The sequence below is a fragment of the Caloenas nicobarica genome, chromosome 2 (assembly GCF_036013445.1).
Source record: "Caloenas nicobarica isolate bCalNic1 chromosome 2, bCalNic1.hap1, whole genome shotgun sequence".
Classification (NCBI taxonomy): domain Eukaryota; kingdom Metazoa; phylum Chordata; class Aves; order Columbiformes; family Columbidae; genus Caloenas; species Caloenas nicobarica.
Window position 1 is genome coordinate 142,546,182 of NC_088246.1, and position 16,722 is coordinate 142,562,903.

Below are 16,722 nucleotides of genomic sequence, written 5' to 3' on the forward strand. Positions count from 1 at the left end.
ATAATTGTTCCCCATTGTATATTTTATAGTGTTCTGTCAAGTGTATTTTTAAACATTCTGAACGTTTCCATCATTTTCTTGAGGGAGAAGAGTCCTTTTTCTAACAACTCTCCCCATCAGGAATTCCTCACTTTTCAGCCTAAATTTTCTCTTTTTCACCAGTTGCTTCTTTGGCAACTCCTATGCTCTTGGCATAAGGATTGATTCATATTGTTTTATTCCTTTCCTGATCCTAAATCCTATGAAAGTGCATATGCTGTTTTCTACCTTAGAAAGTATTTTAATCAAGATACACATATTTCAATCTTTTGACCTTTGAGGTAAATGAATTTGTCTTACTCATTTGGAACTCCCTTCCAGTTTTTGACATATGTAGCAGCATAGTTGTTTTTGAAACCTCTCGATTTTAGCTTTCTTATCATTATGTAAAAATTTATTTATTGATCTATATCTGACATATTTGGATGTACAGTCAAGATTGTTACCCAGGCTCCAAATTAAGCATATGCCATGGGCTTTGAAAGCACTCAAACTAAAAAAAAAAAAAAAAAAAAGCTTGATATCAGTAAGGCCAGTGCTGGGTTAAAAGTAATATATTTGATAGACTCATGCTAATTTTGTGCATTGAGGTTTCTTTGTGTTCTTAATGTGCAAGTTCTGGAGTCCTCGTTATTCATGTATCCCAGTGCTGCGGTGCCCCACGTAATCAAGAGGTGACGGTGCTGCCCTCCTTGGAGACATGACAGAGCAAAATAATCTCCTAGGAGCCCCGTAGTTCCTTTATTTTTTTGATTCCGTGCTCATGTGCTGCAATTTCTAGTGCCCTGAGGGCAGTGTTGGTATAGCTAATGTATTATGTCACGCAAGGATTTTCTGCTGTGTAAGTTCTTTTCATAAGAGATATTTTCTTCCTCAAGCAGCTACAACCTTGAAATAATTATTAGGTATTTTATAACATAAACACATCTTAGGATAATTGGAATACCTATAAATATTCAAATGAGATTTTTTACTAAATTTACTGGATTTTCTGAAAAGCCAGTGTATGGTCCAGATTGTTCTATACAGCATGTGATGATAGCTTTGAGAAATGAGACAAAATAATGGCATATTGCAACATTTTGCCCCATGTTGGTACACCTAAACGTTTATGCTAGTGCTTCTAAAGGAACAGTAACATAGAGATCAGTTTAATTGATTCAGTGATGTTCAGTAATTTTTACAATGCTTTACACTATTTATTCTGAAAAACATAAGCATATTGCTTATTTATGATGAGCTGCTAGCGCAAAAAAAGGTATTACGGTATTGATCCAAATCGGAGATAACAACCTCGTTTGTAACAACTACAAAATTATATTTTGGAAAATATTTGTACTTTGTTGGGAAAAAATTATTATTGTTTTCAGTGTACTTGCCAAAATCCAGACACAGGAAACAAGATATTCCCTACAGCAGTTACTATAGAATAGGGTGTGTGCCACACCATTCTGGTTAATGTAGTTAAAGGAAAGGTCTAAGAACCATAAAAATGTAGATATTCACATGGAAAATACACAAATCCGTTGTATGCAGTGACAGCTCTTAAATAACTATTGAGAACTGACTTTATAAAAGTGTAGTGGGAATGAAGGGAAGGAAAGGCTGTAATGTATATGCCATGCAGTACAAATACTGCTGTAAAGTCACTGCCTGAAAATTGATCAAATAAAAACACAAGAATGTGCTAACTTTTGATCTTTCCACATAGATCTAAAGTCATGATCAATTGGTTTCAGTAGGTTCTTTGAAATCACATAAGGGTTCATATGTGCCAAGTTTTATATGAATCACATGATAAGGTCAAGAAATACAAATTCCAAAGCTAACTTTATATACCCAGTCCACATATGACTGTGATACCACGATACCATATGTTGACTGTAATAGTGGGTATGTAAATACTGTTCTTGAAAGGAATCCATTCAGTAAAACTCAAGTAGAGCAATTACAGCAGTTTTTAATTACTGAAAATAGGAGAGAATAACATCAAGAAAATCTCCTTAAATCATTAAGGATGGGGCAGACATTCAACAATTATGTAGTAGTCTTTATTGTTGAGAGTAATTGATTATTTAGATTTTAGTACCTGTAGTGCCAGAATTGAGAACTGTTACAATGAAGGTCATGAGTTGCTAAAGATTAAAAAGCCTTTTTATGGTACCGAAGGTACAAGAATAGCACTAGGAAGAATTTAATTTTAATGTAATATTATAAACTGATCAGAGGAATACAATTGAAGGTGGTATGCAAGAATAGCTATTGAGTGAACCTCCAACGAGGGTGATATAGCTGTATTGTTGTTATGCCCTGTTCCTGAGATCTGGTAGCATTATAGTCTTTTAACCTTTATCATTTATCTTTCTGTTGTTGTTTTCCTTACCTGGGAAGGAGAATACAATCTAGAAGTAGCAGGTTTTGAGCACAGGTTCTCTTGTAAAGACTGCTTAAGTGTCATCATAATTAAAGCTAAAATTTTGTGCTATTTGAAGTAATCTTGTGGTGACTGATATCTTTTAGTCATATTTTACTTAGTATTTTTGCAGGTTCTCTACATTTTATGTAATTATAGCTTTGCCCTCTTGCCTGTGTATTCATGCATTGTTAGACACATGCATCTCTCTGTAGGCACAAATGCTACATAGAATTAGAAACATTATTTACTGTGTTACATTTTATACTTTTAAATTTTATTTAATAAATTTTGGATGTAGCATTTTGTTATGTATCATATTCCTGGAATATCATTAATGGCTATGATCATTATCACCTGTAGATGCTGGGAAGACTCTACCAGAAGCTCTGGATTATAGCAAGATTTGGCTGCAGACAGTAGCAGGAGAGGTAGATGCTAAAAGTGGTATTCCACCTCCTCTTATCACTGTGCAAATTAAAGATTTCCTTAATGGACCAGGTAAGCATTGCACTTTAATCTCTGTTTTCTATTGTAATCTATTTGTAGGTATGCACGCATTAGACCATCAGAAAAATGTTGTATTCCATGCTAATGAATGTGAAATTTTTCTTCAGCAATTATCCAGAATTGAAATCAAAGTTGAAGAATGGTCAGTCCTGGACTAGTCGTAGGTTTAAGGTCTAATTATTTTCTTCCCAAGGTAAATTTAGAAATTTTACTCCTCAAGAAGGCTGAGGTTGGCAAATTTCCAATGAAATGAAACCTACCTTCTTTGGGGCCTAGAACAACTGAAATTTTATTACAGTTATGTTTATAAAAGCTGACTTTTGAAATGTTTCTGAAGTTTTTTTTATAAGCTGCCTTCTCTTGGGTTCTTCAGAATCTGGATGCCTGGTATTACAAATTCCCATCATCTAAAGCGTTAAAACTGGAACATTTAAAAAAATAGTGTGTTTCTTTAATTAACACGGGATATAAGTGGTGTAGTATGAAGGTTTATCAGCATTTACTTACAATAATGTGACTTGAAGTTTCACTCCTAGAGAGTCAGAAACTGCTGCGAATTGAAGTATGCCACCCATTCTCTATTTTGTGAGTTATGTATTTATAACTACATTGCTATGTAGATTATAATTGAGGTTATATTAAAAGTTAGAAAATACATTTACCTGTGTTATCATAATTAATTTCTCTTACGCATATTTGTAATAATTTGTTGAATTGTGTAACAATTTCCCCCCCCTCCCCGCCCTGGATATCCTTACTTCACTCAGCACACAGAATGAGCTGTTGTCAGTCATTTAGTGAGCCATCTCTTCAGTACTGGTTTTTCCTATTCATTCAGTTACCGATTCATACAGTCTAAGCCTGCTTCTACAGCAGACTTACTTATTGCTTCTGCGTTGCTTACTGCTTTAGGATCTGAGCACTACAGAAATACTAATTTACCTGCACAACCCTCCAGTGGGTGATGGAATAGTATGCCCTCCCCATTTCATGGAGGGCAACCAAGGCACAGGGAAATTAAAGGCTTTCTTATTATATTAAGATTGCCAATTTAAAACACACAATTTAGTTTTCCAACGTACTTAAAAATATAGAAATTTAGATGTTGGAAACAGAGTTCATATTGTCTTTGGGTGAAGCAGTAATCACTTCTGCATATCACGCCCCAGGACATCAAATTGAACAACTAGAGAATAAGACATACATATTTACCTGCTGACTATAAATACTGTGGTTAAGTAACTTGAAAATCCATTTTTTGCATTCAGGCAGGCAGGAGTCTCAAGGAAGGACTTAAGTACATGAACAACCTCATCATTTCTCCTTTTTTGTTTTTCTGTATTGCCCTAAAAGCATTATTTTATGAGATTTTAAAACTACCTGGCAATGCACAGCTTTTCTCATATTGATCCTTGTTTGGCTTCATTAATAGGACTTTGAACCTTCAGACCTACTGCATGTTCAACTGACATTTGAACTAAAGGACTAATTGATAATAATAGTAGATTTTCATTCTAATTATGACCAGCACAGGAGGGATAGAGATACCTACTATCAGTGGCCTTTTGGTCACTGCTGCCAGATTAGTTTTCTTTTATCTTTTTTTTTTTTTGCCTTTCCCAATTTTTTTCTGTCTTCTCTCCCCACATCTGGCACATTTCCATGTTCCCAGAGCTTTCATCTGTGCATTCCACTTTTCTCAAGGTTCTCACTGTAGTTCCCTGGCGCAGCCTTTATATTTAATTTATTGTACAACTGAAGGTGTTTCCCTGATGCTCTCCTGTCAGTAGCAAACATGGAAGTTGGTACCAGCTTGCAAAGTATCTATTCACAAGTAGTCTAAGTGTCTACTCCATTCTCAAAAATTCAGTCAGATCTCAGATCAGTGCTAAATCTCTCCTCTCAGTGGTATTTGGCTAAATAGGGAACTGAAAACCCATAAATTAATGCATCATAAACTTCAGTCTATTTATTCTCACAAAGCATATGAAAGTTCAGAGATTTTCTTCAGGATCTCTTCTTAGCCAAAAGGCATTTTTTTATCATCTTTTTCCTGCTAATTGGAACTATCATTACACATGATTCAACAGTAATTACGCTGAATTTTAATGAAGTGTTTTGCCAGTGTGATATAACAAAACAGCTCTGCATTCCCTTGCAGATTTTTCTAACCTCAGCTGTTGTCACTATGAGATCCTCTTCAAATAAACTAAGCGTTACCAAGAAGCCTTCCTTGGGGGCTGGAGCTTTCGGTGGATGAGTAATGGAAGGCGCTTTCCGCATGTGATTGCGTCAGAACACCACATGCAAAGGGTTATGAAAGCTTGACAGCTCCTCAGCAGGCTACCGGAAAATAAATTACTAAGTCTCCTGGGGGCAAGAAGTCCTCTAACCACAGCTTCTTCCAGGGTGAGGTAGCTAGGCCGTCATTAGGCCTGGAGAATGTGTCTGCATCACCAGAGCCCAACTGAGCTGGCAGTTGTTCACTGAGGACAAGAACCTCAGCAAAACTCCTGAGAGCTCTTGTAAGGTCACCAGACAAACAATATTTGTGATGGGAGACATCACAGTTAATAAATTGAATAAATAAATGCACTGCTGGAATATGCTTATGTTGCAGGCTTTGAAGGCCTACTCTCTTTCTGGTGAACGTTTGGCAAATAATGCTGCTACTAACTGGCATACTTTCTAAGAAGATACTGTGTTGTCGTCATATCCATTTATGTATACGTATTTTATAACTGCAGGAAGTAAATTTCTAAAATGCATTGGATGCACTAGTAGGTGCTACCTGCTGGCTACAGCTGACCTGCTGTTATGAGAAGTCAGCACATATTTAAAAGCTTTGCCTACGCAGAGAAAAATCTAGATGTAGCAGTTGGGAAAACTATACCATTTTCTGTGTGGATTTTTAGTGTTCTAAGTTCAGTGGTTTAATTGGAATGTCATTTTTCTTGCAAAATATGTTGTTGGTGTGCTGAGGTTAAATTTCAAATCTAACAATCAAACATGCCGATGTTTTATGATGCAAACTACTATGCAAGCACTTAGAAGAAAAAATCTGCAAGTGGTTCCCAGTGTTTGCTGTGTTAGATAAAACCCGCGCTCCTTGTAAATAGTTTGTCAGCTGAAGTAGGTAAGTAGATAGTGTTCCTTAGAAAAATGGTATGGTTTCACCACACAGGAAACCAGGTTGTCAGTCCATATTAGCTCAGAGATCAAAAAACTACAGCAAGTAGCTAAACTTGGAAGCCACTAATTAAATGAGAATAACAGGATACATTAATGCACTTCTTGCCACATGAGTTGATTATTTTGTACATTTTTGGCAACTAGAGAAAAATGATATTTCTTCCAGATTTAAGGTAATAGGATCCTAGAAGAAATAAGCATTCATCATCAGGCCTGTGGGAACAGACCTCAACTTTAACCCCACAATGTATTAAAGGACTATTCTTTCTCTTTCTACAGTAACTAATTATTTAAAATTTTTAAAATTCCATTTACATCAGTTTACATGACCCTCTCTCTTTTATATTCCGCCTGTTGCTGGATTGTACATCTAATTCTTGCCTAATACATATAAGTGAACTATTTATTGCTTTAGCATTACATATTATTCTTTAGGTGAGGAACAAATATGACCATCTTGTTTTAATGGTTTTGAGAATTTATTTTCTTCACCCTCTAGTCCTTTTTTTGGGATTTTTTGTGGTTTTTTTTTTTCAATCAACTATGCTTTTTTAGCTATAAAAGCTGTCTTTTTGATGTATTATTTCTGCATGCAAATGATACATAACATGTTTATGAAGTACAGCTTCATACAAATTGCCTTAAAATACTTCCGCAAAATCTAGATGGTTTATGCCAAAGTCCTCTTCCCCTAGCAGTTTCTTGGGAAGATGTTAGGCAAGATGTGAATTAACTGCGGTCCTTGATACTTCACTTTTCAAAATAATTTCTGCAGAAGAAACTATCCAGACCAACTAAGAAATACCGTGTCCCACTGACAGGTAAAGTGAGAACTGGGGGCCTGGGGCAGTTGTTCTTTCCTGCCAGTTGCTCCCTGGCAGGCTTGGACACCACAAGAGGCACAGCTCTGGATCCAGGGTTGTGCATAAAAAGCGACAAAAACCTCAGCACTATGGCACACTCTCTGGCTTCCCCCCCGGCCCTGTTTGCAAAGGCAACAATTGTATCCATTAGCGAGGTCAGTGGTTTGGAGAAACCTGGAAAATAGCAGTTACCAGAAACCCGCTAGAATAATATCTCCAGCAGGTGATAGATTAGTTGGAACAAATTGGAACCATTGCGCTTCAGCAATCCTGGTTTCTTTCAAGCTGTTTTAAAAATGTCGTCATTTTAATACACAATATCAGCCCTGCGGAACAGTCCACAGCAGGTTAATTTGAATCATATGATGTATCACTGCCCTCAGCTGACATGAGCTCCGTTCCATGTGTGAAGCCATAATAAATCCATTCCCAACCGAGGCAAATTCCCTGTGAGAAGGTGAACTAATCCAGGCCTCACACTGGCATGTTAGCCCTCCGTAATTGAAAGCAGGGCCACCTGTTCTCAGCACAGTTAGCCTATAGAGGGAAAATTAGCATTAGATCAGATACTTAATATATTGAAAAATCATTCATACTACTTGCAAGTTCAGCTGTGGGCTGCTTAGCATGACATCATATATAAACCTAGGAATGTGCCCACTTGATCCCAGTTTAACAGTTTTGTTAACCATGGCGTTTGTTAACTTTGAAATGAGAATTTTTTGATTTAATGAGAGCTGACACGTGAGAAGGGGAACTAGCCAGGGTGCAGACTTTTCTAATTAACTCTGGGTCATTTGCAAAACTTTTGAGCTTTCTAGTAGGTTTTTTTTCCCCTTTGCTCTTTTACAAACAAGTTTTTAAAGCACTGACACTGTAGCCATGAAATGATATTTATTTGATTAAGAGGGCAAAGAGAAATATTCCAAACAGGTGTACCAGCCTGTAGGTATTGCTTTGCTTTTGGCACATCTATTGTCTGTATTATCAATGTAATAATGTGTAAAATTATCAGAGTACCTTTCTAAAAGCAATGTCTACAACACTTAGGTTAAATGAAATTTAATTTCTTAAATGCCTAAGTAGTGAAAATGAAGACTGTACACTGAAGCCACGTGGATAAGTTTGAAAATATTTTCTTAGTATCTTTTTCAATATATTTGCATTCTTTTTAAAACTCACTTCAAACATTTGCCCAATTTTCTGACATCCTCTTTTTCTTTTTTTCTTGTTCTTCATGAATGTCTTAATACAGATGTATTATTCAGCAGCTAAAGCAGAAAATAGTGGGATAGTATTTATAGGTTCTTTTCTTTTCCGCAGACCTGCTCCACGATCTGGAACAATTCAATTCATCTCCGTGTGTTGTGCTTCAACTTCCTTGACTCTCTTTTGAGAGAGTTACTGTTTCCCTTAGCTAGGGCTTTCCTTTCGTGGTAGTGCCTCCCAATGCCCACACTATCGTTTTTGACACACTTCTGTAATATATTTGGTAGTTGCACAGTTGCTGCCCTTCAGTCAACGTCCTATGAATAGCAGTAATCCTCCATCCGTTATTAATAGCATCTTTGGTCTTCTTGACCTACAACAATGTATTTTGGTTCAATTGTGACAATTTAGGAAAAATAATAGAATTACATCACTGAGCTTTGTCTGAGATCTCACACCCCGGCACTGGCTGGCTAGAGCTGCTAATGTCTTTGGGTCACCTTTGCATAATGTCAGTGACATGGCAGTAAGAGTTGTTACTGCTGGGGAACACTCCGCGTGGCTCCCTGAAGGCTGTAGTTTACCATAGCGGTCTTAGAGAGCTTCTTCTGTGGGGCTGCAGACAGCGGTGGGTAGAAACACTGAGCAGTGACTACCAGCCTCTTCCAGACTAATTGGCATCTGCCTCACAGAAGCAGAATACAAGACGGACTGCAGATGGCCTCTGAAGCCTTGTCTCAAGTTTCTTCCTTCTTTTCCCTTGATCCAAATTGGGAATGATGAATTAGAGGATAAAAACAATTCGTTTGTATTCTTCTTGCTTTCCGATTTCTTTTAATTTGTCTCTCTTTTGATGCCTAACTGGGGACAATTGAGAACAGTACAGCTAGTCTTTTCTTTACGTGTCTTTCTCTTTCCTATTTTTATAAATTTAATTTTTGCAATTCAGCCTTTTCCCTGTTACTGTTACTGCAGGGCCACCCTGACTCCAAATCAGAATCAGGGCTCAAGATTACCTTTACCTTCCTCAGATTTCCTCTGTTAGACCCCTCACATCAGGATGGGTGGCTCCCAGAGAAAGAATATTACTGGTGGTAAAATGTTTCGTGCCTGTTGCCTGCCCCTCTCCTGTTTAGGACTAGGAAACTCAATCCTCCTAAGAGTTCAGGGCAAATAGTAGTTTCTCCTATAGCAGTACTATTTATTAAGAAGTTTAATATTTTACAGCCTTCTTGGGACAAGGGAGAGTAAGCCCCATGTCCTGCCTAAGGAAGACAGACCTGAGCTTTTATATATTAGCTATGAGAAATAAAAGATCCACTGCAGAATGAGAGGTATGAGAAGTGAATGAATTCTTGGAAAATGCCATATTTTTCACTCTCACAGTTCAACGTTTCTCATAGGGTATGAAAAGATCCCAGTCTTATAAATATAGCTTATAAATCATTTTCATGGAGTTTACTTTCTGGTTTTTCAGATTAAGAGTATACTATTGTAGTTTATTAGTCATAGAAATAGTAACCTGATGTGCATTAAATTATGGCATATATTAGAATAAGCCCACTAACTTCAGTAAGAGCTGGGATTAACCTAAAGCAACTTGCTAGGAGATCTGTTATTTTAGTGTTGCTTATTCATCTTTGGCCCACCAAATAAAAAGTCCTTTTGAGTAATATTATTATCCCAGGTTCACAGAATAAAATGGTATCTTCACAGTACAAATCTGAATGTTATGGGGAACAAGGGTAAAATACTCATAACCCTGAATTTTTTTATCTGAAGCTCTAAGTAATAAGATGACAAAGAAAGAAATTGTTTCAGACAGAAATTTCAGAGTGCTGCTTATAGGTTTTCTTTTATAGATGTTATGATTTAGTTCAAACAGACCATATTGAATCCATTGGGTTTTTTGTAATAGATTTCAAAATACATAATAAATGTAAGTAATATGATGACTAATGGGTCAAGTGAAGTTGGAACTTTTTAAATGAGAAAATAGCTGGAAACAGTTTTCAGGAAACTATTCCAGTTGATTTTTGGTCCCCCAAAAGGTGTACATTAACTTAAATGCCGTAGAATTGCCTCTGGGACCTAAATTCCCTCTCTGATTTCATTATTGCAATGTGATTCTTTTCCTTTCACTGTTAAGTCATCTCCTGGTGTGGTGGGAGCATATAATAAGTGTAATTTATTTATATTTATCTAATCTCCTTTCAACTCAACAGTTATTTCATCATCCTGTTTCCTAGTAGCTGTTCAGAAAGTTGTGAAGGGTAATTAGAAACTAATAATTGACAGACATGGATTTGCGGGGGGATCTAAAGCAACAAAGTGAAGAATTGAAGAGAGAGAAAGAACAATTCAAATTCTACACTCAAATGCTACATTTGAATAATGTTTCTTTGATAGTTCTGTCTGATTTAAACACAACCAGAAATAACTGACTTGAATGCAACCTGTTTACAAGCAGTGATTTCTTTACTCTTTATTTGCTGGAAATAGATATTTGCTATTGTGTCTTAAATCTGAAGAAAGGATTGGGATATAATTGCGGTAGCTAGTCACTAGTAGGCAAAGGAGAGAGAGACGTCAATCGGGATTTAAAGGTTACTTTGAGCTACTTTTTGCCCTGTCCTGATTCTGATGTAATTTTGGACGATTCAAAGAGTTGTCTGACTTATAGGAACCTATGTTTTCCAACTGGTACAGAATGGGCACAGTGTTGTGTGGTGTGCTTCCAAAGGTGTTTAAAATCATCTAAAAAGACTGTTACCCTTGGATTTTGCACTTCAGAAATTTTATTCCAGCTGCATTTAGGTGACCTTTTACATTGTAACATCTCTTTTTAGCGCATTTTGAGTGACTGGAGAAGCTGCTGAACATCTATTTTCGTCAACTGCCGTGAATAGCTCTTCGTATTTCATTAGTTTTCATTGTTTCTGTCCATCACTTAAATATGTTTTTCTTAGAAGGAATGTTAAAATTTCTTTTACAGTGCTAAGTATAAAGCGTGAAACAGGACGAAGACTAAAAACATGTTGATTGCTCAACTGGATTTTTATTTTTTGAATGTTTTACTTAAAATGCCAAAGAATCTCTTTACATAATCTTTCCCCAGTTGTAAAAATAACCTATGTCATTATGAGATAGTTAAAATATTTGCAGTGAAGGTTCCAGAGTTAGATTTTCTGCAATTATACTTCTGGCTGCCACCACCTTCTGTCTTGGCTGATTCACTGGATAATAATAACTTAATAGAAACCTCTGTCAAAATTATCAGTCATGACAACATTTTTGTGTGACATGTGCAGTTTCCAAACAGAAAACAGGGAAATCATTTGCATTTCTCTGGTGTCCTAGTATCTGTGTTTTTATTGCTCTCTTGGATGGGTGTGGTGTTTGTGAACACAACCGATGGACAGCAGTGACGCAGCACAGGCCCAGGACCACAGGCACCCATGCGTGTTCCACCACCGAGCTTCACCAGCACGCTGTGTCTTCTCTGCCCTGGCCTGAGGAAGCCCAAGAGGGAACTGCTGCTCTCATATTCATCTCCTTTTAAATCTTTCTCAATCGGTTTACTCTCTGGTGTTAGCTCAACACCTGTTCTATCAACTAATGTCTAAGCAGTTTTGGGGTTGTAGGGGTTTTTTGTTGGTTTTTTCCTCTTCTGGGCTATACTACCATAGCAAAGGGCTGGCAATAAAATGTGTCTTTGACAAAGAAGTTAGGTGTGAAAGCTGTAACACCAAGCAGTAAGGGTCCTCTCCTCTTTTATTAACTTAAGAATTTATTTATGTAGCAAAGCCAAGACCATCTATTCTGCTTTACTCCTTTATTACTGTGTCACTAATGGAGAAAATTAAGTCAGTAAGGGACTTTTTTTTGAAAGTGCCTAAGTGGTTCAGAAACCCAAATCCTAGTATGAGTTGGATTTCAAACTTGGGTCATTTTAAAAACGCTGCTGATTTGGTCAGTTGGGGGGGCGGGGAGGGGTTAAAACATTTCATTAGAATAACACTCCTTTCCATTTGAGTATAATAAGTAAAGTAATATCATAATGTCACATGGATGTCTACTTTCTTCGTGACTCTCCTTTCTCTATTCAAAGGGAGGAGATGACTGATGATGTGTTCAAAAAGATAGGCAAGTCTTGAGGTATTTCTTAGTGCCAAGAAGGGTGGAGTGATTTTCAAAAGCATTATGACATTTTTCTTCCCTTGGTTTTAATTAAAAATATCAGTACATAAGTATTTTGAAAAATCTTCCAAGTTGATCATGTGTGGTTTTGGATGCCTAAAAATCTTGCTCTCTTCTAGTGTCCAGCTTCCTAGCTTTGATACTTGCCTTTCTACTAGGCCCACTTGTTAGCAAGTGTTTGCCATAGTTTCTAGTTCAGCATGAAAGGCTTTAACACAAGAGAAAGCATTTTCAGAAAACCATTAATTAAAATTGGAAGTTACAATTAAAATAGTTTTTCAGTCTTAAATTTCAGTTAGCTGTGGCTTGTGGAGTACTACAGACTTTTTCTAAAATTGTTATGGGTTTTTTAATTCAGCTGGAAAAAATCTTGCATGGCCATTGTTATGTTTCTCTTAGCTTTGTAGAAAAACGTGCTAGTTTAAAATTCAGAGACTAATCTGTTCAGATACCGAAGCATCTAACTGCAATTTAGACCCCCACATATTTTGGGGAGTCAGAAAATTGCTTCGCTATGTGCTTGGGGCTCTCTGAAGTCAGGAAAGCCTGTACTTAAGAGCAGCTCTGAACCTCTGCTCCTGCAGCCCTTTACCATTGTAAATGCTTGTAGTTTACCTAAAGAGTTGGAGAATCGAGCTCATCAGTTTGCATCAGCATTAAAAGTAGAACATGATCCAGGACAACTTGAAACTAGGTCCTAATTTTGGTGAAATATTCATTAATCTGTATAAAACTTTCAACAAACAGTGTTTCCAATATATATTTATAGTGAAACTTGAAACTAAGTAGTGATGTTTTCTTTGAACCTTAAATCTAGCTAAGATATATGCACAGGATTTTAATCATTTTTTGTTCTTGGGGGTGGGGTGGTAGGAATCAAATAGACAAGTGGGAAGCAAACTTTTTCCCCTGCTCAGGGTTGCTGTCTCATGACTGGGTAAAAGCTAAATTTGAAATGCAGAATTTTAAAAACTAAGTTAAAGCTGGATTTCTGTGATGTACTGATACAAAGGCAGATAGCAGCACAGAAATAAATTTCAACCTTCATAAAATCCTGCTTCCCATCTGTGAAATAATCTTGGTAACTGCAACATCTCAGCTACTAGAAATATCATTATTATCAATGTTGTTCATATTAACTGTGATTTCTAAAAATTCTGTGAGACTTCTAGCAGTCTAGGAAGTACAAAAATCCTTTACTATGGAGACAAAGAACATTTTAAAAATATTAAGTTATCCCAGTCTCCCTAGAAAACAAAGAAATCTACCATACCTCAGTTTTTATATATGCTTTTTATTTCACTTTTCAACTAGAAAATGCATTGAAAAATACTGCGTATTTGCCATGTAGGAAACAACAGAATATACACGTTATTCACTCATTTGAATGTGTTGAAAATGTTTGCTGTTGGCGTTGGAGTTTAGTCAAATAGTTCTACTGGATGTAAAACTCAAGGGAGTGTGAAGTATATTTTCCTTCTGACACAAAAGGACTAATGTATTCACCCTCCTACACACTCGAATAAAGTGTACATCCTTCAGATAGCTGTGGCGATCCTGAGGAAGAAACAAGGAAATAAGATCGATATCGTGACATGTTTCTTACTTTAAAGCTGTATAGAGTGAAGATTGCTTACCGTACTTTTCATTATGTTTTAATTCAGATTTATTCTTTAAAATATTGTTTCATTATATTTTACCATTGATTCAGTCCCTTTAATGAAACATGGTACAAATAATGTTCTCTCCATTAAATACCTAATATTTTTTCATTGCTTGAATAATTGCACTACAGCTTCTCATATTTCTTTCTCCAATTCTCTCCCATCAGCTGACATAAATGTGGACATATCAAAACCTTTGAAAACAAATCTCAGTTTTGTCAGACTCGATCAAATAAACCAGTTTTTGAAGAAAATTGTAACCACAAATGACGATGAGCCCAGGAAGGAGGCCGCTCCATCAGCTGGCGTCATTCCGGAGGAGGAGGTGACTTCCATAACCAAACTCCCCTGTACAAGGGATTTGCCACCTGCAGCGCACAGCAACGCTGCGCAAAAGGCTTCAGTACAAGAAAACTTGTGGCGAGCCCTTTCCTGCTTCCAGAAAATTTCCATTCACACTGTTCAAGTGGTTGTTTCGATGGAAACCATCCCACATCCCAGTAAACCTTGTTTGTTAGTCTCTTTATCAAACCTCAGTGGGAGCCTGAATGTTAGAAGTGGACATAAAACTGCAGGTAAGAGATTTTGAAAGTGGCAAGTGCTACTGGTTTGTTCACATGGTGGTCTAGTCACCATTTGAAAGTGTGGGGCATCGAGGGCAACTCCTCTAACTAACATAATACATCTACAGCAGAAAAGAGCAAGTCCCTCATAGACTCCATTACCTGATTTTTCCTTCCAGTCAGGCAGCACCCAAGAGTGCTTAATTTTGTAGTTAATATCCCCTAGCTTGTAATTACTAAGTTATTGACAGATTTCTGGCTGGAATAATGGCTACAAGAACTAGTATTCTGATAATTCAGCACATACTTCAAAGGGCAAAATTTTGACAGTTTTCACTCTGTAACTACATTTTCTTGTTAGGACCCTATATTTCTGTTCAAAAAAATACAAAAAAAATTGTTCAGAGCCCTGACATACGCTGCTGTGTAAATATTGGGTCATACCATTATTCTCCTCCAGGCTTATGAAGTTTTAACTTTTTACATGCTTCCTCTGCACAGCTGAGAGCTGCCCAGGGAAAACAGGCGCTCCGGCCTCATTACTGCAGAGCTGAGAGGAAACTTTACACCTTGGGCACAGTTAACAGGGTGCCAGAGACTCATTTAAAATGAAGACATTTTGAGTGTCTCTGTAAATTGTTTTATTAGTCTTTTAATAAAATTAATAAGACGATACATTTATGTGATGTGGAGGTGAACCACATGTAGGTAGTTGGCAGAGTAGTTTGTGAGGTAAAATGGTCTGTAGCTGAGAGGAGCAAGTTCTAGGCCAAGTGAGGTGGTGATTTATTTCTTTTGCATCAGAAATATTTCTCCTCACGCAGGCAAGTTCTAGCGCTTCTTTATTGTTTTAAAAGTTAAAAATGAAAAATGTAAGGTTTGTAGGATGTGAAAGCCTGTGAAAGTCCTGGAGCCTGAAACTCTTGATTTATCTGTAAATAAACAGCAGTACAGGCAGGAACGGTGCCTGTGTTCCCACGCTTTTCCAATCGGATCGCAACCCTAGCATAGAAAGTGCAGCAACTGAGTAAAAAGCCTTTCTAATATCCCTTAAGAAGTTCTAGTTTTCTTTCAGTGTAGTAATCCTCTTTCCTTCCGTCACTTCCTCTTCACCATTTATACATTATCCGTCCCATGGTACATTATGGTATCCACAGCAAGCTTCAATATATCAAAGCTGAGCCCGTTCCGTCACTGTGCAGCAAAGCAATTTGGCAAACTCAGCAGCGTATATCACTTACCCGGGAGTTTTTCATCCTCCCAGAAAGAGGACATACCTTGCCTTGCACATTAAGCCTCAGGAACATTCTGCTACAAAGTTCTATTTCTTAATTCTTCTGGCAGTCTGAGGAATCCAATCTTTATTTTTCGTGTCACGACCTATACATGATTCTTCAGTATGCTTGTAGTCTGGCAAAGCATTGTTAAGCAAAGCAGTACTGATGCTGAATATAAGGAAAATGGAGATCAGATATTCTAAATGAAAATCTCTCATAACTAGACGATAAATAGACATCAACAGACTCACATTTTTCCAGTTAAAGTTGCTTTATCTTTGTTTTATAAAAAGAAAAATACATGTGCATGAGGTTTTGCATGCTATTGTGATGGTGCAATAAAATGTTTTAAGTTTCAAGAAGTGCTAAAGACACATTTCCACAAAACTCATTGAAACTGTCAAAAATTCTTTTGATAAATTGTTTGGATTTTTATTTAAAATTATTAATTTGAAATTGAAGTGCTGATAGAAACCAAAGTGGAAATTATAACTTCAGGAAAGGAGATAAATTACTCAGTGTGGGGGAAACGGTATCATAATCTTGTGTTTAAAATACTTTAGAAGAATACCATAGTTACTAACTAGATTTTTTTTTTATTATTGCAAAGAAATTATGCAAGCTAACTCAAAAAAATAAAAGGTAGTAGCTGTATCTTGGGAGCAAGGAGTATTTAAATATGTCAGTTCTTCACTACTTTTCTTTTTACAAAAGTTTTTTATAGATATACCTTTTGAGCTGAGGGTTAATGTCAGATTATTTTTTAATAGTATGAAACTAATACTCAAATAC

General features: G+C 36.7%; 1 protein-coding gene across 6 annotated transcripts in view; it reads left to right on the forward strand.

The window, feature by feature from the left end:
* The window catches only part of VPS13B (vacuolar protein sorting 13 homolog B), a 459,420-nt gene that overhangs the window by 349,488 nt on the left and 93,210 nt on the right, over positions 1 to 16,722 (forward strand). For all 6 annotated transcript variants that reach the window (XM_065627245.1, XM_065627244.1, XM_065627248.1 and 3 more), the window contains exons 35-36: positions 2,816 to 2,953; positions 14,258 to 14,665. In XM_065627245.1, coding sequence (XP_065483317.1) covers positions 2,816 to 2,953; positions 14,258 to 14,665 — 546 coding nt within the window. The remainder of the gene's footprint in view (positions 1 to 2,815; positions 2,954 to 14,257; positions 14,666 to 16,722) is intronic.